Source organism: Balaenoptera physalus (genome assembly GCF_965194825.1).
Source record: "Balaenoptera physalus genome assembly, chromosome: 19".
Taxonomy (NCBI): Eukaryota; Metazoa; Chordata; class Mammalia; order Artiodactyla; family Balaenopteridae; genus Balaenoptera; species Balaenoptera physalus.
This window is the reverse complement of record NC_138900.1, coordinates 7,617,886-7,644,946: the sequence shown is the minus strand read 5'-3', so window position 1 is coordinate 7,644,946 and position 27,061 is coordinate 7,617,886. Positions and strand designations below refer to the sequence as shown.

General features: G+C 46.3%; 2 protein-coding genes across 2 annotated transcripts in view; both read left to right on the top strand.

Moving 5' to 3' along the window:
* NUCB1 (nucleobindin 1) overlaps positions 1-1,554 on the top strand; it is a 20,004-nt gene extending 18,450 nt beyond the window's left edge. The window contains exons 8-9 of the mRNA XM_082439798.1: positions 378-545; positions 659-1,554. Coding sequence (XP_082295924.1) covers positions 378-545; positions 659-771 — 281 coding nt within the window. The 3' untranslated portion in view covers positions 772-1,554. The remainder of the gene's footprint in view (positions 1-377; positions 546-658) is intronic.
* A 9,104-nt stretch (positions 1,555-10,658) lies between these two features.
* On the top strand, positions 10,659-25,803 carry DHDH (dihydrodiol dehydrogenase; the record flags this gene model as incomplete). The annotated part of the gene is given in 9 exon segments (XM_082439797.1): positions 10,659-10,709; positions 11,214-11,330; positions 11,779-11,890; positions 12,558-12,709; positions 12,711-12,722; positions 15,196-15,405; positions 19,498-19,668; positions 20,547-20,700; positions 20,946-25,803. Coding segments are annotated over 9 exon segments (1,089 nt in total). The 3' UTR covers positions 21,056-25,803.
* Between the last annotated feature and the right edge of the window lie 1,258 nt (positions 25,804-27,061).

The following is a 27,061-nucleotide window of genomic DNA, read 5'->3' as shown; positions in this document are numbered from 1 at the left end:
TCCAGAAGTGCGGAAGGCTTGCAGCCACTGTGTTAATCACAGTGTAAGGCAACTATACTCCAAAAAAAAAAAAAAAAAAACTCATAAATAAAAATTACCAGACTTGGGTAGATCCTTGGGTAGCAGCTGCCATCTTGAGTAAGGGCAGACGTTGTCCCCATCCCTGGCTGCTCTGTGGCTGCCATGTTGGATAAGGGCAGTGAGGTTGTAAGCAGGAGAGAGGGGAAAGGCCGAGGAGGGAGGTGGAGGCTTCCCTGTCCCAAGGTGTGACCCAAGCCATGACCAGGGAGGGAGAACTGGATCTTTAACCAGTATTAAGCCCAACTCTCAATGAGGGAGAAAAACTGAGGCCCATGGAGAAGGGACTGGTCCATGACCACTTAGCAGGTTGCCATGGAGACTCCGCATCATACCCTCTTGCCTCTGTGATCTCCCCCACCCGCTTCAGGCCGTTCTGCAAATGGAACAGAGGAAACAGCAGCAGCAAGTCCACAACAATCCAGCACCCGGCCCTGAAGGACAGCTCAAGTTCCACCCAGACACAGGTGCTGGCCCCTGGGCCCAGGGGGCAGGGAAGGAGCTGGGGGCCCAGACTCCTGGGTCTGAGGGAGGAGGGGCTGGTACGTCTAGTGCTACCATTTTCTTCCTCCATTTCCAGATGATGCACCTGTCCCGGCTCCAGCTGGTGACCAGAAGGATGTGGATCCTTCAGAAAAGAAAGTTCCAGAACAGACCCCTGAGCTGCCCCAGCTGGAGTCACAGCACCTGTGATCCTTCTGGGACCCCAGTACTCTGGGTTCCTACTGAAGCTGATGGGAGGGGGATGAGGTGTCACAATCAACCTCCTTTGGGGGCCTGGCAACACCTGTGGCCTGCTGGGTGGGGTGGGGTGCGGGGTCAGGATGGCACTTTCCATATTGCTGCCCAACCCCTGTATCTGCTGCCTCAGCTTCCACAGCCTTCCAGTCTGTGGTCCCTTCTTTCTGTCCCCCTCCGAGGGACCTGCCTTCGCTTGTCCAGTCAAGTGCTCACTGGCTCAGCCTACCTTAGGGAAGCCCCCTCCCTCCCAAAAGGGTCTGCTCCATGCCTGCCTTTCTAGTTGGTTTGGCCTCAATGCCCAGGTTGTGGCCACTCTGGCATCCTGCATCCCCACAGCTACTGGAATCCTGCCTGCTGCTCTGGGCCCAGCTTCTGTTGGTTTATGGGGCTTGGGTGGTCCCTTAAGACCTTTCTCTACCTTTTGTGGGACCAGCGATGCCTCAAAAACAGTGTCTACCCCACGGCTGGGTGTGAGGGCCAGAAGAGTCCTCAGCATAGCTGATCACCTCTCATACCAGGAGCCCTGACTCTCCTGACCCCTGGCTTCCAGCCACCTCAGCCTCCTCCCTGACATCTTGGCCCCTAGCCCCTTCCCCACACAACCCCAGAAGGGTCACAGAGCTGACTCCACCCCAGGATCAGGTTCCAGCCCCTCAGCCTTTCTGGCCTTATCTCACATGGCTCCCTGCTCTGCTCTGTACTCTGGTTCCAACCAAATACACCTTCTGGAACAAATCCATGCATCTGTTTCTTTGTAAATCCTTTTCCTTCTGAAACTTCATCCATGCTTCACCTGCTAAGTCCTCCTCATTGTTTAAGAATCAATTCAAGCATCATTTCTGAGAGGCTCTGTCCTGGCATCTTTGTCCTCTCCTGATGGGTCCACTGCCTACACACACGCACACACACACACGCACCTTCAGTAGGATCCCTTCAGCCACAAGGACAGAAAACCCAAACCTAGGCTTAAACAATAAAGAAAAATGTATTATTGCCCAAAACAAGAAGTCCCAAGGTAGGGTGACTCCAAAGCCTTCAGGGAACCAGGTTCTCCCATCTCCTAGCCCTGCTGTGGGAGGTGTGGGGGGGCTGTACTCTTGTCCCAAAGTGGCTGCAGTTGCTCTGGATGTCACATCTGTCTGCACTAACAGCTGACAAAGGAAATTGGCAGAGGCTACAAATCAGAGCCTCCTCCCACCCCCCCCAGAGCCTGTTTACCAACATGTCACTGGGCATGAGACAGGTCTAGTTTAGTGTCCAAAGAGAGGAAGAAATATGAAGGAGGCCCCAGTGATAAAAAATTATCTGGGAGGCTCATTAACAATACATATTCCCAGACCCTGGAATGTCCAAGGAAGTTTCCTGGGAAGGTACATGTGCCACGCCCACCATTCTCCCCTGCTGAACCTCAACAACAATGACCTTTGCAAACATTAGCCACAGCCTCTCTCTGCTTCTCTTGGAAAACTGGGAGCTGGGCCTTAGTGACCCAGTCTGGAAAATGGGCATAAAATAGTAGCAGCTTTCCAGCATCCTTTGAAGGATCTGAAAATAATAATACATATGAGTGGCATAGCTTCTGGGCTGAAATTTGAGGTTAGCAAGTAATAGCTGTTATTGCTATTAAATGGACATGTCTATACAACTTATGTCTCTGGGAGCCTGTCCTTGACTCCCATATCTAAGGAAACCCATTCTAGTCACCCAGGATGCTTTTTACATTTTGTAATCCTTTATTTGGAAGTGTGTCCACTTGATTACTCTCTGTCTCCTCCAGTAGACGCCAAATTCCAAAAAGAGCAGTGGGAGAGGTTCACATCAAGTTCATTGCCCTATACAACAGAGTGCCCTGCATATGTGGTCAAGAACAGAGTCACCTCTGCCCTGGAGCAACATCCCCCATCCCTGCCTCCTGTCTGACCTTTCGTCCTAGTCCTAAATCAACAGTTATTTTGGCCCTTCATGTTTAATCTGAAAACGATTTCCCTTTTGACCTGTGTGCACAAATGTTTTAAAATGGTTACTGTCTCTTTGGAATGTTCTGTTGCATAGGAGCTGCAGCTTGTGCTGTAGATAGGACTCGGAGTTGACAGAGAGAGGATTTGGGAGTCACAAAGGGAAGAGACAAAAATGGGGAGCCAGGGATTCCAACTCTGCCTTCACCCCATATTCTGGGTCTCTGTCCCCCTGTGTAGTAACCATGTGATTCTGATGTTTTGAATTCTGGGGTCTTGCATACACTGGAGGGACTGCCCCTCCCAGAGTTAGCTAGTTGCTGGAGACAGTAAACCACTCACCTGCTAGTGACTGCACCTTTCCTATGCAAACCAACCACTCCGGAGCCCAGACTCCAACCACCTCCTTCATGGAGCTCCTACAGTCTCCATAGTCCCGGGCAATATTTCCCTGCCCTAGTCATGCCAGGACCAGGTACCAGACAACTCAGACAACCCCTACACCCCAGAGTCTGCTGAAATTATTCAGACTTGCCAGTCCTAAACCTGCTTATCCTGAATTGCTCATTCCCTCCCACAGAAACCACAATAAAAGCGCTTGCCCACATTTTCACCCCATTCCATCTCCTGACCAACCCTGGCACTTCCTCATGTGGCCCTTTGTAGCGTGGCATGTCCCCTCCTCTTGGAAATGATGAGTAACTATCTTTTCAACAGCAATTGTCTCCTGGTTTGTTGACCTCACCATACCTGAAAATAATAAGACCTGCATTTTTAAACACTCTCTCTGTGGGTCTCCATGGTGGACAGAATAATGGCTTCTCAAAAGTGACCATATGCTAATCCTCAGAACCTTTTGCGGCAAAAGGGACTTTGCAGATGTGATTAAGTTAAGGCTCTTGAGATGGGGAGATGATCCTGGGTTATCTGGGTGGGCCCAATGTCATCTCAAGGGTCTGCATGAGAGGGGGGCAAGGGGATGACAGACAGAGAAGGAGATGTGACCACAGATGGTCAAAGTGACTCAGGGCCATGAGCCAAGACATATGGGTGGACTCTTAATGGTGAAAAAGGCAGGGAAATAAATTCCCTCAGAGTCTTCAGAAGGAACCAGCCCTGCTGACTCTTTGATGTTAGCACACTGAGACCCATTTTGGACTTCCCATGTCCAGAGCTGTAAGAGAATATTTGTGTTGTTTAAAGCCACTAAGTTTGTGGTAGTTTGTTAAAGCAGCTGCAGGAAACTGATACAGTTTTTATCCTCTCTCCAGGTCTCTGTTCCTCCCACCTTCCTTCTCTGAGTCTTCATTCATTGCATTCATTAAAACACTCTATCATCAAAAAGTCTACAAATAATAAATGCTGGAGAGGGTGTGGAGAAAAGGGAACCCTCCTACACTGTTGGTGGGAATGTAAATTGGTGCAGCCACTATGGAGAAGAGTATGGAGGTTCTTTTAAAGTTACCATATGATCCAACAATCCCACCCCTGGGCATATATCTGGAAAAGATGAAAACTCTAATTCAAAAAGATATATGCACCCCAATGTCCATTGCAGCACTATTTGCAATAGCGAAGACATGGAAGCAATCTAAATGTCCATCAACAGATGAATGGGTAAAGAAGATGTGGTATATATATATATATATAATATATATATATAAAATACACACACACACACACAATGCAATATTACTCAGCCATAAAAAAAGAATGAAATAATGCCATTTGCAGCAACATGTATGCACCTAGATATTGTCATACTAAATGAAGTAAGTCAGACAGAAAGACAAATACCATATGCTATTACTTATATGTGGAATCTAAAAAAGATACAAATGAACTTATTCACAAAACAGAAATAGATTCACAGACATAGAAAACAAACTTATGGCTACCAAAGGGGAAAGTGGCGGGGGAGAGGGATAAATCAGGAGTTTGGGATTAACAGATACGTACTACTATATACAAAATAAACAACAGTGACCTACTGTATGGCCCAGGGAACTATATTCAATATCTTGTAATAACCTATGATGGAAAACAATATATATATATGTATATATATATACATATATATGAATCACTTTGCTGTGTACTTAAAAATAACATAAAATTGTAAATATACTTCAAAAAAACTATACTTCAAAAAAAATTGTTTGTTTAAAAAAAAAAAAAACACAGTCTAAACTCTCCATCATCTCTCTCCTCACCTCTTTCATGGTCAGAGCTCTGGGCAGCCACCAGAACTGTCATAGTATAAGCAGTAATATTACCATTGACGGTGGGTAATTTCTTATAGCAGCAGACAAACTAGTACATATGAATACGTAGTAGCTAACAGCCTCATAGCATTTAGAATGTAGCAGGTGCTATCTCAAACACATTACATATTATAAATAAAATTCATTTCATCCTCACAAAAGCCCTGCGAGGTAACATCCATCATCACCCGCATTTTACAGATGAGGCATTTAGGGGAAACCAAGACACTTGCCTGAGGTCTCACAACTAGTAAGTGGCAGAGCTGGGATTGCAACCCCGGCAGGCTGGATCCAAAGTCCACTCTCTGAAGTATCATGAAATGTTTTGTTTGTTGGTTTTGTTCTGTTTTTTGGTTTTGGGGGTTTTTTATTTTTTATTTTTATTTTTTGGTACTGCATCTGTGCTCAAAAAATCTGATGAACAAATGAGTTAATGAATAAATGCTATGCTGTCTTCCTAGCACACTGTTCACCCATTCCTTGCATGGGTGACAGTTTCTGTGTGACCTTTAATTTCACAGGTATTTTTCTAACACTTGAATATGACCCGGGTCATATCTCCTTTCCCCCCTCCTTCACACTCCATCACCTTCAGGGGGAGCTCTTTGACCCTTCACAAATGGTGCAGTTATTCTCTCTAGATTGATCTTTCATGTGTCCCCCACCTTCCACCCTGGGTTCCAAGCTCTCAGTTCTAACTGGATCCAGTTTTTTCCCGCGTGGGTTGTTTCTTCTGTCTGGAAGGCCATGTCTCCTTCTCTACCTGGAAAACCTTCATCAAAATCTTTCAAAATGCAGTTCAATCATGACCTCATCTGCCCAGGCTTCCCTGGTCCTCAGGTTGGGCTAGGAGTACCCTCCACCCTGGCCTCTATACTAGCGTTTCCACCATTATGACATATATCATCCAGGATTGAGACGGTTGGAGCTGTGTATTAGTTTCCAATTGCTGCCACAACTGAGGTATCACAAACTTAATGGTTTAAAACACAAATGTATTATCTTACAGCTCTGGAGGTCAGAAGTATAAAATGGTCTTGTTTGGTTAATATCAAGGTGTCTGCAGGGCTATATTCCTTCTGGAGCTTCTAGGGGAGAATCTCTTTCCTTGCTTTTTCCAGCTTCTACAGGCTGCCTGCATTCCTTGGCTCCTGGCCCCTTCCTCCATCATCAAAGCCAGCAGAGTAGCATTTAAAAATCTCTCCCTGAGACTTCCCTGGTGGCGCAGTGGTTAAGAATCAGCCTGCCAATGCAGGGGACACGGGTTCAAGCCCTGGTCCAGGAAGATCCCACATGCCGCAGAGCAACTAAGCCCATGCACCACAACTACTGAGCCTGTGCTCTAGAGCCCACAAGCCACAACTACTGAGCCCGCGTGCCACAACTACTGAAGCCCACGCGCCTAGAGCCCATGCTCCACAACAAGAGAAGCCACCACAATGAGAAGCCCACGCACTGCAATGAAGAGTAGCCTCGCCGCAACTAGAGAAACCCTGCGCGCAGCAACGAAGACCCAAAGCAGCCAAATAATTAATTAATTCATTAATCTAAAAAAAAAAAAACCTCTCCCTTACTCTGTTTCCTTGTCACATCTCCTTCTCTGATTCTGACCTTCCTCTCTCCCTCTCATCAGGACATTTGTATTTATATTGAGCCCACCAGATAATCCAGGATAATCTCCCCATCTCAAGATTCTTAACTTAATCGCATCTTCAGTTAAGACCATTTTACCATGTAAGGTCACATATCCACAGGTTCTGGTGCCTAGTAAGTGGACATCTTTGGGAGGGGGCGTTTTGGTTTTTCTTTTACTATTTATTTATTTATTTAGGCTGTGCTGGGTCTTCGTTGCGGCATGTGGGCTTCTTAGTTGCAGCATGCCCGTGGGATCTAGTTCCCTGACCAGGGATCGAACCAGCCGCCTGCATTGGGAGCGCGGAGTCTTACCCACTGGACCACCAGGGAAGTCCCTGGGAGGGGGCGTTATTATGCCTACCACAGACTGTGTCTCTTTCTGCCACCAGAGGGTGGCAGGGAGTGGAGTGAGGTTCATCTCTGGTCCCCAGCATTGCCCAGCACGTGGCCCTGTCAGGAGCAGAAACGTTTGCAGAATGAATATAGGAGTCATGCCGATGGTCAGTGCCACAACCAGAAGCCACCTAAATTAGAGGACGCTCCATTCCTTCGGGTCCTCTCCGAGCGAGCCCTTAAAGACATCTCTCCCGCCAGCTTCCCCAGCCCCATCTTCCATCACACTCACCCGCCATCTTTCTTCTTCAGCCATGCTGGCCTTTTTTCAGTTCTTAGAACATATGGAGCTCTTTCCCACCTCAGAGCCCTTGATCATGCCATTCTCTCTGCTGCTGTTCCCCACACTATCAACCCACCTGGACTGATTGATAGCTCCATGAGGACAGAAAAAGCATCTGTCCCATTTCAGATGTGTCCCATCTAATCTGGCACAGATTAGATGCTCAGTATTTGTGCTCTGTGGGGAGGACTGTCTGTTGAATGGCCCTGGAAGCTCTTTCTGGAATTCCTGGCTATGGGCTGCCTGGGATAGGGCCTTCCCCTCTCCCTATGATTTCAGTTTTCTTCGAAGGTCTCTAAATGGTGTTGCCAGCAAGTCCTGGAGAGCACTGGCACCCAGACTCACACAATTTGGTACCCAAGCTCAGAGTGGATTTGCCACATTTCCAACATCATCGTTTTGCTTGTCTCTTAAAGAGAATAAGAGAGCTAGGCAGTGGGGGACTTTTCTTAGAGTACAGTCCCACAGCATGGCTACCTGAGCCCCAGTCAAGCAGCCCTTGCCAGAAGACATCCAGAGAACGGGCTCCTGTATATTCACTGACCTTCTGCCTCTAAATTCTACTTCACGTTCTATGCCCTCTGTTAATTCCCTGGCTCTCACTTCGGGTTCCAGAATTGCTGTCACATGCTTAACCCCCGTGGTCTGCCTCCCTGGCATGGAAGGTACCTGATCTACTGAGCAGAGGATTCCCGTCCCGGGTCAGTGATTTTCCTTATTTAATTATGAGTTAAATCAAATGCAGCGGACACAGTTCAGTGCGTGGACTCTGGGGCTACGCTGGTCGTGCTTCAATCCAGCGCTTCCGCTTGCTAGGTGTGTGACTTCCGGCAAGGTTCTTGACCACTCTGTGCCTCAGTTTCCTCATCTGCAAAATGGGGCGAATAACAGGGCCTGCTTCAGAAGGCTGTTGTGAGGATTATATGAGTTAATATTCAGGAAGCCTTTAGAACAGAGGCAGGCATAGATGACCCCACATAAGAGCTTTGCTGAATAGATTCCCAGGCAAATAAAAGCATAGAGAAAAGTCTAGAGAAAAATTATAGACACCCTTGGACATACTGCCCAGATTCATCAAGCCTTAACCTATTACCAAAATGCTTCAGATTTCTTTTCTTACGACACAGAATGTTACAGGTAGCGTTGAAGCTCCCTATGGCCCTTCCGCAACCACACCCTCTTTCTGGCTTCAGAGAAAACCACTGCTCCTGAAGTTGGAGTTTTTCATTCCCATAAATGTTTCCAGTTCTTTATTAAACAGGAATATACCTATGAACAATGCACGGTACTCTGATACATGTTTCTAAAGTTCACATGAAAGAACTATATCCCTGTGACATCACTTGGTTTTTTTGTTTTTTTTTTTTTAACCAAGTTTAAGTTTTCCAGATTCCATGAAAACAGTGTGAAATTAGTCCCCATCCAGTTTCCTTGTTACATGGTATCCTATTGTTAGAATTTACCACAGTTTATTCATCCATTTTTCCACTGATGGCTGTTCCCAATTTTGAGCGATCACACCCAACGCTGCGATAAACGTTCATACACATGTCTTTTCAGGCACAGGGTTGAGAGTTTCACAAGGATTTATATCTTCTACCCAGGATAGAAATCGCTAGACCACGACATACTGCAGATTTTCTACTTTACTGGATATTGCAAATGACTCTTCTGGGGACCCGAACTCACTGCCAACAAATTTCAATTATGACTTTTTATTTTAAAGTCTTTTAAGAAGTTGCAAATAGTACAGAGAGTTCCTTTGTACCCTACACCCAGCTTCCACCTACACACCATGATGATATCATAGGTAACCATTATACATCCTCGAATCCAGGAGCTGATACTGCTATATTATTGATACTGATATTGTTACATTATTCAATCAGGTACAGACCTGATTCAGATTTCAGCACTTGAAATTTTTACACGGATTTACATGCACTTGAAAATTTTTGTATGTGTAGAGTTCTATGAAATTTTATCAAATGCGAAGATTCTCATATCCATCGTCACAATCAGGATACAGAACTGTTCCATCCCCACAAAGAAACTCTCTCGTGTTACCCCTTAATTGTACCATCCCCCAAACCCTAATCCCTGGCTGTTCTCATTGGTCGGTTCTCCATCACTATAATGTTGTCACTTCGAGAATCTTACATAAATGGAATCGTACAGGATGCAACCTTTGGAGATGGACTTTTCTCACTCAGGAAAACGCCCTTGAGATCCATCCAAGTTGTTGTTCCTATAATTGTTCAGTCCATCTCATTGTATCTATGTATCAGTTTGCTTATCTGGCCAGTTAAAGGACATTTGGGCTGTTTCAGCTTTGAACTGTTACAGATAAAGCTGCTATGTACATCTGTGTACAGGTTTTGTGTGAATGTTAAGCTTTTACCTCTCTAGGATAAATACCCAGGAGCACTCACTTTTTAAAATGTCTTTTTTCCTTTTCTTCACGGTAGTGATATTGTGTCCTTGGTGCAATCCATTAATATTTTTACTCAGCAGTTTGTGTGATTCCCTGTGTGAAACTCATATCTTAATTAAATGTCTACAAGGGAAATTGACTAATTTGCTGTGGGTGAAGTTGGCTGGCTTTTGCCAATTAACATAGACAATAATCATTTGCTATGTTTTACACAATAGACCCCAGAGCTCAGTTAATCCTTTTAACTCTATATAGGTAGATGCTGGTGTTTTTTTTTTAAATTGAAGTATAGTTGATCTACAATGTTGTGTTAATTTCTGCCACACAGCAAAGTGACTCAGTTATACACATATATACGTTGTTTCTTGGGGTTTTTTTTTTTTGGCTGTCTTGGGTCTTCATTGCTGTGAGCGGGCTTCTCATTGTCGTGGCTTCTCTTGTTGCGGAGCACGGGCTCCAGGCGCACAGGCTTCAGTAGTTGTGGCACACAGGTTCAGTAGTTGTGGCGTGCAGGCTCAGTAGTTGTGGCGCACGGGTTTAGTTGCTCTGTGGCATGTGGGATCTTCCCAGACCAGGGCTCAAACCCGTGACCCTTGCATTGGCAGGCGGATTCTTAACCACTGCGCCACCAGGGAAGCCCTATACGTCCTTTTTTGTATTCTTTTCCGTTATGGTTTATCCCAGGATATTGAATATAGTTCCCCGTGCTATACAGTAGGACCCTGTTGTGGTAGATGCTATTGTGATCACCATTTTCCGGAATACAAAATTGAGGCTCAGAGAGGGAAACCCCTTGTGCAAAGCAATACAGCCAAGAAGTGGCAAGGAGAGGTTTGCAACCCTTCAGCCTGGCTCCAGGGCTCTTAAGAAGCAGTATGGCGATTTCTCTGGAAGCAGCCAACCTGAAGGTCTTCGCGTTCCTAGCTGTGAAACCTCGAAAAAATGAGCATAGTTCTCTGGGTCTGTTTCTACGTCTGTAAATAGAACCTCATTCGCAGGTTTGTGGTGAGAAATTACGGATGGGGAAAGTAAAGCACGGAGGTGGGGGTCTGAGCTACCACAGGCGTTCTATAAATATTAATAAATATTGGTAAAAATTAGTAAAAATACTAGCTTTGCTATTACTATCCTCTCTCTCTCTCTGGACAATTCCTAAGGTTTCAAGGGTCCAAGTTGACAAGAAAGCCCCGCCCCTTTGTCACGTGCGGCGACAACTCCCGAAGTGTTTCTGGTCCTCACCCCCATTAGGCGGAGCCAACGGTGCGCTCTTCCAGTGGGGACGCTAGAATTAAATAACCTCCTTCTTTGCCTGGAGGAGCACACAGGCCCCGTGGCCAATGAGGAGCGGCCTAGGAGCGATGGGGGAGGAGAAAAGGGCCACGCCCTCGCTGAGCGGGGCATCAAGTCTTTAACTCTCCGCGCGAAGGTAGGGGCCTTTGGGACTCCAGGTTGCGAAGCTGGCGCTTCGCTGGGGCATTGTGTCAGCTGGCCTTATCTCCAGCGACTTCACGACGGTGCTGCGGACCCTGCCTCGCTCTGGGCACCAGGTCCGCCCTCCCTCCGGAGTCCAGGGGAAGCGCGGGCGGGGGGTCTGGGGGTATTCCAGGGTCTGAGGGAGGAGGGAACTAAGGTTCTGGACTTCTTAGTCCCCAAGGCAGTGAAACAACCTCAAATTCCGTACTCACTCCTTTATCCCATTCTGTCTTTTAACCACACGAATTCCGTGAGGTTTGGGAGGGTCTTGATCTGATTTGCTGTGAAAAGAAGAAATTTAGATATTAAGGGGTTTAATAATCGCTTGCCCCAGATCTGTCTTTCCCAAGACCCAAGTGTCCAGCCCCCGGTCACCTCATCCCCCAGGACCACATTCCCCGTGCCCCGTCTTCGTGGATGTAATTTCTCCCTAACCCGAGGCCTTCTCCATCACCTCCCTCCCATCCACCTGTCTTCCACACCTGCCCCAGCCCCTCAAGTATGACGCAGGCGCCCCTCCAGGTGGTGGCGGTAGCGGCCCGTGACCTGAGCCGGGGGAAGGAGTTTGCGAGGAAACACGACATCCCCAAGGCCTACGGATCCTATGAGGAGCTGGCCAAGGACCCGAACGTGGGTGAGTGGGGAGGGCCGCGGGGGGCCACCGGGGGCGCTGCCTTCAGGCTGCTCCGTAGGAGATGCAAGGCTCTGCGGGATGAGCCAATCCCTCTGGGCTCCTGGAAGGACTTCGGGCTGGTAGGCAGAACGATAGGAACCGGTTTCTTCGTCCAGCGTGAAATTGCGATTAGGGGCCACACCTCCGCGGTAAAGGCAGGGTTGAATTTCTGAGGGAGGCCTTTCAGGCTTTAAATATGACCTGCGGCCCGGGCTTCTGCGTTCCAGAGTAGCCTGGATGGAGAGGCAGGACAGTGTAGTTGGACAACAGCCCAGCTCTGGAGTCAGGCTGCCTGAACTGGCTTTTCCCTCTTCCGCTTGCCCTTCTCAGTTTCCTCATTTGTGAAACGGGCAAAATAATATCTCTACTTCTTGGTGGTGTTGTGAGGATTATATGATTGAATACGATAATTTCAGAAGGCTGGAAATAATCTGAAGGAAACAGAGTGATGGTAGAGAATGGTTAGCTCCGTCCTGATGGAAGGCTAGGGTTTCACCACTGCGGCAGGATTTGCTTGGAGGGACTTGGGTTCCCGGATGCTGGGGGCGGGGCCTCTAAATGGTGGGCGGTACCGGAGGTCTCAGTGCGCGGGGCTACCGATCTCTTTTCCTCTTTCCTCCCGCCCTAGAGGTGGCCTACATTGGCACCCAACACCCCCAGCACAAGGCCGCGGTGCTGCTTTGCCTAGCAGCGGGCAAGGCCGTGCCGTGCGAGAAGCCCATGGGCGTGAACGCCGCGGAAGTGCACGAAATGGTTGCTGAGGCCAGATCCCGAGGCCTAATTCCTTATGGAGGTGAGGGTGGAGGGAACCTTCCAACACACAACATAGCGCCACTTGCCATTACTAAACGTGGTTGTCGGTGGACATTTTTGGAGGAATACAAGGGTGGGCTGCCAAGAGTTAAGATGTCCACAAAATGAAACGGGGTCCTTGCATTTGTTAAGATGCAGTTGAGCTATGTCATGGAATCGACTAGCAACATCTCCCATGTGTGGAAGTCATTGCTTTTGGCCCTTAGCAAACACGGCCACGTGGAGGATCCTTTGTCAGCCTTTCAGAAAAAGATGTCGATAGTGAAAGTGGCACAAAATGGCAATGGGCTTAGTTTGGGTGGATTTACAGAGACAGAGCTCAGACGTACCAAGGAATCCCCTACCAACCCTCAATGTCAAGCTACCTTTGTTTTTGCCCTTATCAGACTTAGCTACCTATAGCCAAAACATCTTGACATCTTGCAGATTGCCAGTAATTAAAATGGCCACCAAACAGCAATGGATAGTGCCAGCAATTAAGATGGCCACCATATGACACCCGCCACCACCACCCCCACCCCCCCCGCAAGTTGTTTTCACATTAAGGAGTCTTATGGTTCTTAAATACTTTGCTATAGGCTCTGCTGGTAGTCACAATGGCTGCCTCTTACTTCCCCATGTCCTATCTAGCTGTCATATGACCAGTATTGCTGAGACTCCCAGTCTGCAAGGTTCCACGTGCCCAAGAAGTAGTCAAGATGTCAGTTTCAAAATTCTGTGAGTTTATTGCTTCCTCATTTTTATTGGCACCTAATGTGTGCCAGATCCAATCCTAGGAACTGGGAACTCATAATGTGTAAGACACAGGCTTAGTTTTCAAGGAGCTCAAGCTCTTATGGTCATGGAAATGGGCAATCCCAGTGCCCACTTGCATGGACTTTCATGGACATAGGACTGAGCAGTTGACAGAGCACAGAGGCCCTGGCCCAGCCTGGGTGATGGTCAAGGAGGTTTCCTGCGGGTAGGGACTGACCTGTGCCTTAAAGGAAAAGTAAATTGCATAGGTAAATAGGTCAGAGAGGGAAAGCAGAGTTAAGACTTAAAGAAAACAAGAATGGACAGATTTCATGTATTTAGTATGAAATTTATCTTGGACAGGTCAAAATTTCTGGCTTTAGAGTCAGAGGACTCTAGACTCCAGTTCCCCAGTTCCTAGCTCTGTGACCTTGGGCAAGTAATTTGATTCAACTGAGCCTCAGTTTTCTCATCTATAAAATGGACCTAATGATAGCTATGTGGCAGGGATGTTGGGAGGAGTCATTATGCAAAGCATGTACCTATTGTCTTGCTCATAATATATACCCAATAAATGGGAGCTGAACCTGGGCAATGGAGAACGATGGAAGGGGACTGGTCAGAGGTGAGACAGGGTCAGCTCTAGGAGAAGGAAAGATCCCTCTGGGCTATGTAGGGGTTGGACTGGAGGGGAGAGACTGGGAGTGTTAGTTTGCTAGGGCTGCCGTAACAAAGTGCCATCACAGACTGGGTGGCTTAAACCACAGAGATTTATTTTCTCACTCTTCTGGGGAGTCCTCTGGTGGCTTAGTGGTTAGGATTCCGGGCTTTCACTGCTGTGGCCCAGGTTCAATCCCTGGTAGGGGAACTGAGATCCAATAAGCCTCGCGGCACAGCCAAAAAAATTTTTTTTTTAATTTTTTAATTAAATTTTAAAAACTTTTCAATTTAAAAATAAAATAAAAATTTAAAAAACAAATAAAATATTTTCTCACACTCTGGAGGCTAGATGTCTGAGATCAAGGTGTCAGCAGGGTTGGTTCCTCCTGAGGCCTCTCTCCTTGGCTTGTAGACGGCGGTCTCCTCCCTGTGTCTTCACATGGTCTTCCCTCTGTGCATATTTGTGTCCTAATTTCCTCTTCTTATAAGGACACCAGTCTAATTGGATGAGGGCCCGCCTTAATGACCTCATTTTAACTTAATTACCTCTTCAAAAACCCCATCTCCGGGGACTTCCCAGGCAGTCCAGGGGTTAAGACTCCGAGCTTCCACTGCAGGGGGCATGGGTTCGAACCCTCGTCGGGGAACTAAGATCCCACATGCCATGCGGTGCGGCCAAAAAATAAAAATTTCCAAATACGCTCACATTGGGAGGTACTGGGGGGGTTCGGGCCTCAACATGAATTTGGTGGGAACACAATTCAGCCCATAACATTGGGAGACCGGTGTAATGGTCCAGATGAGAAAGGAAAGGCCGGCGTTGGGGCTATGAGAGTGGAGAGGAGAGAAGAGGGCAGAGAGTGTCGGGGCGGGACATAACTTGGGGACTGATGGGCTGCAGAAGGAAGAGGGAGGGGTCTTGTTTGGAGACTGGGGAGCAGCGGGTACCCCCTCAAGATTGGGCCCTCGAAAGGAGAAGAACTGATTGCTTAACTCCTGGGTCCTGACCCCTTTCCTTCCCTTTCTGCATTCTGCTTTCTTCCCTCTGTTGTCTGCAGGCCATCTGGACCCACTTCTTTCCTGCTGTAGAGGCTCTGAGGTCTGTTCTGGCCCAGGGAACTCTGGGGGACCTTCGGGTGGTTCGGGCAGAATTTGGGAAGAATCTCACCCATGTACACCAGGCCATAGACTGGGCCCAGCGCCATGAAACAGGTACAATCTATCCTGGACTATACGATGGTAATAGGAGTGATCCTGTCTTACTGGGAGTGCTGAGCTGGGAATGTCTCCTCGCCCATGAGAATCAGGTTAGACAGCTGGAGGAGCTTCCCATAAGAAGTCAAAGAGGATCAGAGTTGAGAGTGTCTGCAGGCTCTGTGCTGGGATTTTGCTGTGTGTTCTTGGCCAAGGGACACAACATCTCTGAGTCTTAATTAGTTACTGGTAAAATGTCAGTAATAGAGTTATCATAAGGAGTTAATGAAGTAACTTGAGGCAAATGGCAAGCAGTTAGTAATTATTATTTTTTGAATTTGTCTCAGACTTTGCTGCATAACAAACTACCCCAGAACTTAGTGACCTTAAATAACAATCATTTATTAGTTTGTGATTCTGTGGGTTGGCAATTTGGGCTGGGCTCAGCTTGGGTGGTTCTTCTGCTGGTCTTAGTCATGTAGCTGCAGTCAGCTGGCTGTTCCACTGGAGTTGGATGGTCTAGGACGGCCTCACTATGTCTTGCAGGTATTGGTTATTGTGTGGGGAGTCTTGGTTCTCCTCCACATGGCCTCTCCAGCTGGCTAGCTCAGGTTCATTCACATTGTGGGCTCAGAGTTCCAGGCGTAACAAAAAGAAGGCAGGCCTCAATGTGCAAGCACTTTTCAAACCTTTATTTGTACCATATTTGCCACTGTTTCATGGCCCAAAGTCAGCTCAGATTTCAGAGGTGGGCAAATAGACTTTACCTCTTGATGGAAGGAGCTACCACAAAGGGGCACTCATAGAGGAGTAAGAGGAATTACTGTTTTCATCTTTGCAAACAGTACCACAGAAGGCAATGGATAACCAGGAAAATAATACATGGGATCAAGGTCACTCTTCAGAAAAACTGTCTCAGGAGATTGGTTCAAGATGGCAGAGTAGAAGGACGTGCGCTCACTCCCTCCTGTGAGAGCACCGGAATCACTACTAACTGCTGAACAATCATTGACAGGAAGACACTGGAACTCACCAAAAAAGATACCCCACATCCAAAGACAAAGGAGAAGCCACAATGAGACAGTAGGAGGGGCGCAATCACAATAAAATCAAATCCCGTAACTGCTGGGTGGGTGACTCACAGACTGGAGAACACTTATACCACAGAAGTCCACCCACTGGAGTGAAGGTTCTGAGCCCCATGTCAGGCTTCCCAACCTGGGGGTTCGGCAACGGGAGGAGGAATTCCTAGAGAATCAGACTTTGAAGCCTAGCGGGATTTGATTGCAGGACTTCGACAGGACTGGGGGAAACAGAGACTCCACTCCTGAAGGGCACACACAAAGTAGTGTGCACATCGGGACCCAGGGGAAGGAGCAGTGACCCCACAGGAGACTGAACCAGACCTACCTGCTAGTGTTGGAGGGTCTCCTGCAGAGGTGGGGGGTGGCTGTGGCTCACTGTGGGGACAAGGACACTGGCAGCAGAAGTTCTGGGAACGGACTTCCCTGGTGGTGCAGTGGTTAAGAATCTGCCTGCAAATGCAGGGGACACGGGTTCGAACCCTGGTCCGGGAAGATCCCACATGCCGTGGAGCAACTAAGCCCGTGTGCCACAACTACTGAGCCCGCGTGCCACAACTACTGAAGCCTGCATGCCTAGAGCCTGTGCTCCACAACAAGAGAAGCCACGGCAATGAGAAACCCATGCAAAGGAGAGTAGCCCCCGCTCGCCACAACTAGAGAAAGCCGGCACACAGCAACAAAGACCCAACGCAACCAAAAATAAATAAAATGAATAAATTTATTAAAAAAAATATATATATATATAAACTCAAAATGGATTAGAGACCTAAATGTAAGACTGGACACTATAAAACTCTTAGAGGAAAACATAGGAAGAACACTCTTTGACATAAATCACAGCAAGATCTTTTTTGATCCACCTCCTAGAGTAATGGAAATAAAAACAAAAATAAACAAATGGGACCTAATGAAACTTAAAAACTTTTGCAAAGCAAAGGAAACTACAAACAAGACGAAAAGACAACCCTCAGAATGGGAGAAAATACTTGCAAACGAATCAATGGACAAAGGATTAATCTCCAAAATATATAAACAGCTCATGCAGCTCAATATTAAAAAAACAAACAACCCAATCAAAAAATGGGCAGAAGACCTAAATAGACATTTCTCCAAAGAAGACATACAGACGGCCACGAAGCACATGAAAAGATGCTCAACATCACTAATTATTAGAGAAATGCAAATCAAAACTACAATGAGGTATCACCTCACACCAGTTAGAATGGGCATCATCAGAAAATCTACAAACAACAAATGCTGGAGAGGGTGTGGAGAAAAGGGAACCCTCTTGCACTGTTGGTGGGAATGTAAATTGATACAGCCACTATGGAGAACAGTATGGAGCTTCCTTACAAAACTAAAAATAGAATTACCATATGACCCAGCAATCCCACTACTGAGCATATACCCAGAGAAAACCATAATTCAAAAAGACACATGCACCCCAATTTCATTGAAGCGCTATTTACAATAGCCAGGTCATGGAAGCAACCTAAATGCCCATCGACAGACGAATGGATAAAGAAGATGTGGTATATATATACAATGGAATATTACTCAGCCATAAAAAAGAACGAAATTGGGTCATTTGTAGAGACGTGGATGGATCTAGAGACTGTCATACAGAATGAAGTCAGAAAGAGAAAAACAAATATCGTATATTAACACGTGTATGTGGAGCCTAGAAAAATGGTACAGATGAACCGGTTTGCAGGGCAGAAGTTGAGACACAGATGTAGAGAACAAACGTATGGACACCAAGGGGGGAAAGTGGTGGGGGGGTGGGGTTGGTGGTGTGATGAATTGGGAGATTGGGATTGACATGTATACACTAATATGTATAAAATGGATAACTAATAAGAACCTGCTGGTTAAAAAAATAAATAAAATAAAATTCAAAACAAATTGGCCAATTTCTAGACTAAATAGTAGCTATAACAGATCCCATTTGTCATGTGCTACCTCTGCATTAGGGTTATTATAGATATGATCTCCCTAATATATTTAGGTTGTCCCCATTTTACAGATGAGGAAACTGAGGTGCAGAGAGGGAAAGTGACTTATCCAGGCTTATACAGCAGATCCAGGGTAAGAACTTGGGCTTATCTGAAATCAAAGAGAGCTGAGTCACTAGGTTCCTCCATCTATGGCCTGCCTGATGTGTTCCAGAACCAGGCTAGCACTTTTCCTGCTGTGTTAACTAATGCTTACATATCACTTATTGTAATTTAAATACCCTTCTGAGTACTTTGTGCATTTTATATCATTTAATATAATACCTGTAACGGACCTATGAGGCAGGTTCTATTATTATCCCCATTTTAGAGATGAGGAAACTGATTCTCACAAATGAGGCTCAGAGAGGTGAAGTCTCTCTTTTTTTTCCTTTAGCATATTTTTGTTTATTTATTTACTTTTGATAACAGCTTTACTGTGATATAATTCACATACCATACAATTTATTCATTTAAAGGGTATAATTCTGTGGCCTTAGTACAGTCACAGTTGTGCATTTGTCACCATAATCAATTTTATTTTTCTTAATTAATTTTTATTGAAGTATGGTTGATTTACAATGTTGTGTTAGTTTCAGGAGTACAGCAAAGTGATTCAGTTATACATATACAAATATCCATTCTTTTTTAGATTCTTTTCCCATATAGGTCACTACAGAGTATGGAGTTCCCTGTGCTATACAGTAGGTTCTTATTAGTTACCTATTTTATATATAGTAGTGTGTATATGTCAATCCCAATCTCCCAGTTTATCCCTCCCCCCACCATAATCAATTTTAGAATATTTTCATTACTCAAAAAAAAAAAACAAAACCCCACATCCAATTCTCCCATCCCCCTGGGCCCTAACCAACCACAAATCTACTTTCTGGCTCTATGGATTTGCCAAATATTAGACATTTCACACAAATGGAATCCTGCAATATGTGACTTTTGTGTCTGGCTTCTTTCATTTAACCTAAGTGTTTTCAGTGTTCATCCATGTGGTAGGACACATCACCGCTTCTGGCTTCACTCTCTTTCATTGCCATATTAGAGATGAGGTCTCTTGCCCAAGGTTCCACAGGCAGGATTTGACGCCAGGCTTGCCCCCATCCGGTGCCTTCCCCCAGGTGTGGACGACACTGTCACTGTGCTACTCCAGTACCCAGGAGGGGTCTACAGCAGCTTCACCTGCAGCATCACTGCCCAGCTCTCCAGTATGGTCTCTGTGAGCGGTACCAAGGGCATGGCCCAGGTGAGACATGATTGGCCGAGCTGGGATGGGCCCAAGTACTGGGAACCATGGCCCTTAGCAAGAGGAGTAGGCCAGTCGTGTCTGTTGGAGCTGGATAGGGACTGAACCGGCCTCTTTCCACACCACTGCTAAGGAATCCATCCTCAGCCACCAGGCCATGGGATGGGGTTTGGACCTCCAGGCTCCTTCTTGAGGGTGAACCCATTGGTCTGTCAAAAGTCCATAGTCCTTTCTTAGGAGAAACCAGTTCTTATCAACCATCCTCTGAGAACAGCTCTCATCTTTGGAATTGCTTTCAGGACAGGATATGGGCATTATCAAAGAGTGGCTTCATGGGACTTCCTGGAGCCATGTTGCTAGAAAGAAATTCTATTCTCAGCAGAAGAATTTGGACCTTGCCCCAAACTTGAACTGCAGAATTTGCCCCAGTTGTATCTCTATATTTCCATTTTGACTTTGACTTGGGTATGGGAATAATTTAGGCTTCCCCAGGGCTAAAACAAAAACAAGTCTCCTAGTGGATAAGAAGGGGATGGGTTGTCTAAGGCTGCTCCTTGCAACGGGGATTCTGTTGCAAAGATAGGCTATCTACAGATGCAAAGGTAGGCTATCTTCACGAGGCCTGAGCATAGGGTTAAAGAGGGGTTTGTTCCTGGGGAAATGGACAGACAAGACAGGCTTGTAGTGTGGCAACCTTGATGCTAAGGAATAATCCCCCAGCGACCAGGGCAGGGGTTGGGGTTGGGGACCCAAACCTCCCCGAGGATGGAGGCTGATCAGCCCTTAGCTGATGAGAGGGAGGCTCCTGAGCAGCCCCAAGAGGAGCCCCTGCAGCCCTGTTGCTGAGGGCAGTCGGACCACCTCTTATCTCCCCTCAGATCCTCGACCCCTGCTGGTGTCCAACAGAGCTGGTGGTGAAGGGGGAGCGTATGGAGTTCCCATTGTCCCCAGCCCCAGGCAAGGAGTTCAATTTTACAAGTGGAATGGGCATGAGTTATGAGGCCAAGCACGTCCAGGAATGCCTGCAGAAGGGTAAGGATGTGGAGGACGGGGTGGGAGGGTGGCAGGGTGGCAGGGCAAGCCCGGTAGGGGAGATGGATATCTTCCCCACCCCTCAGCCGCTCAAGCAACTGTTTAGAACTACATCTCCCAGGAACCCCTGCGGCATCCATATGCCTGAACCATGTGTTACTGTGCCTCATGGGATTCTCGGAATTGTAGTTCTTTTGGTCTTCGGGACCTGAGTAGGAGGGGTCCCTAACTGCACTTTCCCCCAGGCCTGAAGGAAAGTCTTGTGATTCCTCTGGCAGAAAGTGAGCTCCTGGCTGACATGCTTGAGGAGGTGAGGAAGGCCACTGGAATCACCTTCCCCCAAGACAAACACTGATGTATGTCCTGAACAAATCAAGACATGCTGGGAATTCCCTGGCGGTCCAGTGGTTAAGGCTCTGCGCTTTCACTGCCGAGGGCACGGGTTCAATCCCTGGTTGGGGAACTAAGATCCCACAAGCTGCGCAGCATGGCCAAAAAATAATAATAAAATAAAATAATAAAATAAAATAAAAACGTGCTTTCCACAGAGATCTTGGCAGTGGTGGTTTGATGGGAGCTGGAGAGAGCCCACCATCCAAGGGGTCACTAGAGCATAAATTGGGTGGAAGGATGTGCGGGGGCGGGCGGTCAGGATCACATTTCCCACAAGCTCCTGGAGCAGACGGGTGAGCAAATCCACAGTTTGCCTGCCTCAGCCTGTGTGATCTTGGGCAGGGCACAGTATATGGGTAGGAGGTGTCCCTAACTGCACCCTCCCTTAGCCTCTCTCTGCCTTTGTCTCCTCATCAGCAAAGGGGAGATACCACGCTATCCACCCTCTGGTGAGGAGTAAATGGAATGGTATATAACAGGCCCTAGCACACAGCAGGTTCTCTATAGATGTTAGCTGTTTGGCCCTTCACTTTGAGGTCAGGCCTCCAGAAGCTCCAGGCCTCCATTAAGGTATAGAGAGTCATTTCAACAGGAACGTTCACAAGTATTTCAGTGGCCTTATTGGCAAAGCCAGGGTCATATGCCCCTCTGTGTGGAAAGGGTCGGAGAGCATTCCCACCCAAATTACAAGCAGTTGGAGTGGGTGCTTGGCCAACCAATTAGGGTTAACTCTGTGCTCTAGGAAAGATCTAACTTTCATATTTTTCTATAGTAGTGAGAATAGGTTAGGTTATGCTGTAGTAACAAACAACTCCAAATCTCAGCTTAGCATAACAAGGTTTTTTTCTCACTTGTGTTATATATTGACTGAGGGTTCTGGGCTGTATATGTCTGGGACCCAGGCTGACAGAGCCACTGCCATCTGGAGTCCTGCCGGTCAAGTGTGGCCAAGGAAGAACACCCTGGAAGCTCTTGTACCAATACTTAAATGTTCTGACACACAAATGACATACATAATCTCTTAGAATTTATTGGCCAAAACTAGTCATGTGACTTGAACGAACCACAGAGAGTCCGGGAAGTTCAATTCTACCACATTCCAGAAGATGGAGATGGATACATTGGGTTTATGACACTAATAACTCTCACTCTGAGCACATAAGCAATTTGGTAGAAATTTCAGAACACTGAGAGATTAGAAATCAGTTAAATGAGTTTTCTATTGTTTGCCTATTCCAAGTCCCATTACACATCATTCAGCTATCACCACAATGTGAAACCATTCAGCCCTCTGCTTGCTTGGTTTCAATCATTTGATCGTGTGGCAGATATGCCTAGATGTCCCCTTAATAATTATTCGCCTCTGATAGGGAAGTTTCACTGGACATATGGCTGCACAGCTAAAGACTACATTTCCCAGGCTCCCTTGCAACCAGTTTCTTGCCATGTAAATGGTTTCTGGCCAGTGGGATGTCTGCAGCATCTGAGATATGGCCTTAAAAGGCAAGGAGGATGACATCCCTTTCAGTCTCTCCCTTCCTGGTGCAGGGATGTGTTGGGCATTGGTGTGTCCATCTTACACTATGAGATGGAAGTGCTGTGTTGTGAATGGTAGGGCAACAAGCTAGAAGGCTAGAAGAAAGACATGATTATGGAAGTAGGCATGCCGCAAGATCTTCGGGATGAGTTGGCAAACTGGAGACCCAGGAGAGCCAATGTTTAGTTCCAGTACAAGTTTGAAGGCATGTGTACCGGGACAGCTGATGCTGTAGTTGTTGTCTGAAGGCTGGCAGCTCTGAAACAGGAGGGAAGGGGGCAGGGCACAACGTCTAAAAGAATGACATAGCCCTTGAGGATAGGACATAAACTGGTTAGAACCAACTAGGTCCAAGATGGCAGAAGATTTGACTTCCAGTAGACCTTGAGCCTCATTCTATGCTCATTGTAATACATTAGCATATGCTAAAGGACACACCCACAGATGCCATGACCGTTCCGACGCTGACCATAAAAGGCCAAAAAGTGGGCAATGGCCCAATTCCTGGAAATCTCCACCCCTTCTCCAAGATAGTTGGAATAATCCTCCCACTCGTTAGCCTATAAAATTACCCAACCCATAAAAACCAATCACCCCATATTTCGGGGCCTCTCGCCTTCTGAGATGGTCCACACTCTGTGGACTGTGTTTCTCTCTAAATAAATCCACTTCTTACCTATCAATTTGTCTCCCACTGAATTCTTTCTGCGGTGAGACATAAAGAACCTGAGCTTCATTAAGATCTGAGACCTGGTGTGTGATCTCATTTAAAAGACAGTGTGTGGGGGGAATACTTCCCTGGTGGCTCAGTGGTTAAGAATCCGCCTGCCACTGCAGGGGACACGGGATTGAGCCCTGGTCCAGGAAGATCCCACGTGCCGCGGAGCAACTAAGTCTGTGAGCCACAACTGCTGAGCCTGCATGCCACAACTACTGAAGCCCGTGCACCTAGAGCCCGTGCTCCGCAACAAGAGAAGCCACCGCAATGAGAAGCCCGCACACCACAATGAAGAGTAGCCCCCGTTCACCACAACCAGAGAAAGCCCGCGCGCAGCAGCGAAGACCCAATGCAGCCAAAAATAAAATTAAAATAAATAAATTTATATTAAAAAAAAAAGACACTGGCGGGGGCAATTCCCTGGCAGTCCAGTGGTTGAGACTCCGGGCTTCCACTGAAGGGGGCGCGGGTTTGATCCCTGGTCAGGGAACTAAGATCCCACATGCCATGTGGCGCCGTCAAAAAAAAAAAAAAAGACACTGGGTTTAAGTCCCACCCCTGGGTTCAAGTCCCATCTGAATTGTGCAGTTTCGTCTTGAGACCCAGGAAGAGCCAATGTTTCAGTTTGAGCCTGAAGGCGGGAAGAAAGCTGATGTCCTAGTTCCTTTATTTTTTTAAAAAAATTATTTATTTATTTATTTGTTTATTTATTTATTTGGCTGTACCGGGTCTTAGTTGCAGCATGCAGGATCTTCATTGTGGCGTGAGGGATCTTTAGTTGCAGCATGCAGAATGTATTTTCCTGACCAGGGATCGAGCTGGAACCCCTGCATTGGGAGCGCGGAGCCTTAACCATTGCGCCACGAGGGAAGTCCCTCATGTCCTAGTTCAAAGGTAGCAAGGCAGAAAGAATTTTTTCTTATTCAGAGGAGAGTCAGCCTTTTGTTCTATTCAGGCCTTTTATGCAATCTTCTTTACTAAGTCTCCTGATGTAATATCAATCTCATGCAAAAACACCCTGAGAGAAACACTCAGAATAATGTTAGACCAAACATCTGGGTACCCTGTCAAGCTGGCCCAGTAAAGTTGACATATAAAATTAACCATCATAGTTCCTGACACTGTGGAACTTTACTCACTGTTATTATCACTTAAGGTTGCATATTCTTGGACTGTTACATGAGAGGGAAATAAACTTCTGTGTTGTTTAAGTCATTGTTATAATGGTCTTTGCTAAAGCAGCTGAATTGGTGTGTTACCTTATATTTTCCAAAGATATCTCCTGTCCCCACTCACTTCCCCCATTAAGAAGTAGAGTCGAGTTCCCCTTCCCCTGAAGTGGAGTGGGCTCATGACTAATATGTAGCTGTTGCAACATGGCAGAAGTGATGCTGCGTGACTTTTGAGGTCAAATCAGGGAAGGCAATGCAATTTCTTTGTTAGCTGAAATACTCTTGAAACCTTCAGCCATCAGGCGAGTAGTTCAGCTGCCCTGAAGCCACCAAGCTATAAGGAAGCTCAAGCTATCCCACACAAAGAAACCACATGGAAAGGCTTGAGGCTCCATGAAAATATGTGCTCCACCAGGTCCCAACACCCTTCAGTCTCCCTGCTCTTCCAATTCCAGCCACTTTCTGACTGCAGACACTGAGTGACCCCAAGCTGGAACTGCCCAGAGAGCCATTCCCAATCTCACTACCCACAGGCCTATCAAAGATAATAAAATAATTGTTGTTTTAAGCCACTAAGCTCTGGGCTGATTTGTTACACAGCAGTAGTGAACCAGAACATCTGGTATAACTTTTATAGTGGGAGAGATGGATTCATTTTTAATATGTCTAAGCAGAAGTGGAACCCACAAATCCTACTCACTCTTCTCCACCCCAGAACCTTCACTAGATCAGCCACCAGGGTCCTCTTCCCCTGAATAACTTAGCATCTACAACATGTTAGCCCTCTCCTTTGCTGTCCTTCCTCTATGTGCAAAGGGTTCTTCCTTTCCTGGAGTGGTAGTCAGTTTCTTTTCTTTCTTTCTTTCTTTCTTTCTTTCTTTCTCTCTCTCTCTTTCTTTCTTTCTTTCTTTCTTTCTTTCATTGAAGTATAGTTAATTTACAATGTCATGTTACTTTCAAGTGTACATCAAAGTAATTCAGTTATATATATATATATAGAATATATATATTCTTTTTCATCTTCTTTTCCATTATAGGTTATTACAAGATATTGAATACAGTTCCCTGTGCTTTACAGTAGGTTCCTGTTGTTTATCTATTTTATATGTGGTAGCATATATCTGTTAACCCCAAACTCCTAAATTCTCTCCTCCCCCCACCCCTGCACTATCCCCTTTGGTAACCATAAGTTTGTTTTCTGTGTCTGTGAGTGTATTTTTGTTTTGTAAATAAGTTCATTTGTATCATTTTTTAATGTTCCACATATAAATGATATCATATGATATTTGTCTTTCACTGACTTACTTCACTTAATATGATAATCTCTAGGTCCATCCATGTTGCTGCAAATGGCATTATTTTATCCTTTTTTATGACTAATATTCCATTGTGTATATAGACCACATCTTCTTTATCCATTCATCTATCGATGGACATTTAGGTTGCTTCCATGTCTTAGCTATTGTAAATAGTGGTGCTGTGAGCATAGGGGTGCATGTGTCTTTTCGAATTAGAGTTTTCTCTGGGGTAATCGGTTTCTAAAATGGCTCTCAATGACCTCCACCTCCTGGTATTCATGTCCTCATATAATCCCCTCTCCTGTGACTGTGCTGGACCTAGTGACCTGCCGCTCATGGCAAAGGTGATGGGATGTCCCTTCCGAGACTAGGTTATAATAGACTATGACTTCAGTCTTGCCTGCTCACTTTGATTAAGCTTGCTGCCATGTTGTGAGCTGCACTATGAAGAGGTCCCATGGCAAAGAAAGGAGTTCCAGCCAACAAGGAACCAAGATGCTGGCCCTCAGTCCAGCGTCTCTCATGTGACCGGATCTTCCCAACAACCATTTATGGGTGCTTGGAAATCGATCCTTCCCCAGATGAGTCATTGGATGAGACCAGAACCTCAGCTGACACCTTTTTTATAGCCTTGTGAGAGAATGCAAAGCAGAGGACCCAAGTAAGCCACCCCCAGATCCCACCGATTACGTCCATCTTGTAATATACATCGGTAACTTTAAAACACTTATAAACTGTACTTTCCCTTGTTAGAAGAGTCTTAAGATACTTCCCTGGTGGTCCAGGTGTTAAGACTGTGCTTCCACTGCAGGGGGCATGGGTTCCATCCCTGGTCTCGGAACTAAGATCCCACAAGTCATGTGGCATGCCCCCCCCAAAAAAAAAGTCTTAAAACATCATTTTCTCTCTTATCCCTTCGGATATACAATAAATAACAGATTGTACTAGATTCATTGTCTTATAATAATGTGTAAGAGAGATTTACTATTACCAGTGAGCCATGGGAGGGCTGTGAGCAGGTGAGGACCAGGGCCAGCTCTGGATATAGAAAAACCCATCTAGGTTCATGTGGAAGATGGGCTGGAGGGGAGGGACAGGAGGCTGGGGCCTATGAGTGGGGCTGAGTAAGAAAGCCCTGTCCAAGTGACACAGGTCAAGCTGGAGACCTGACAGCACCCACAAGAACCGTACAATTCTGGCAAATCCATCTCCTTCTCTGGGCTCTGGTTTCTGCATCTATAAA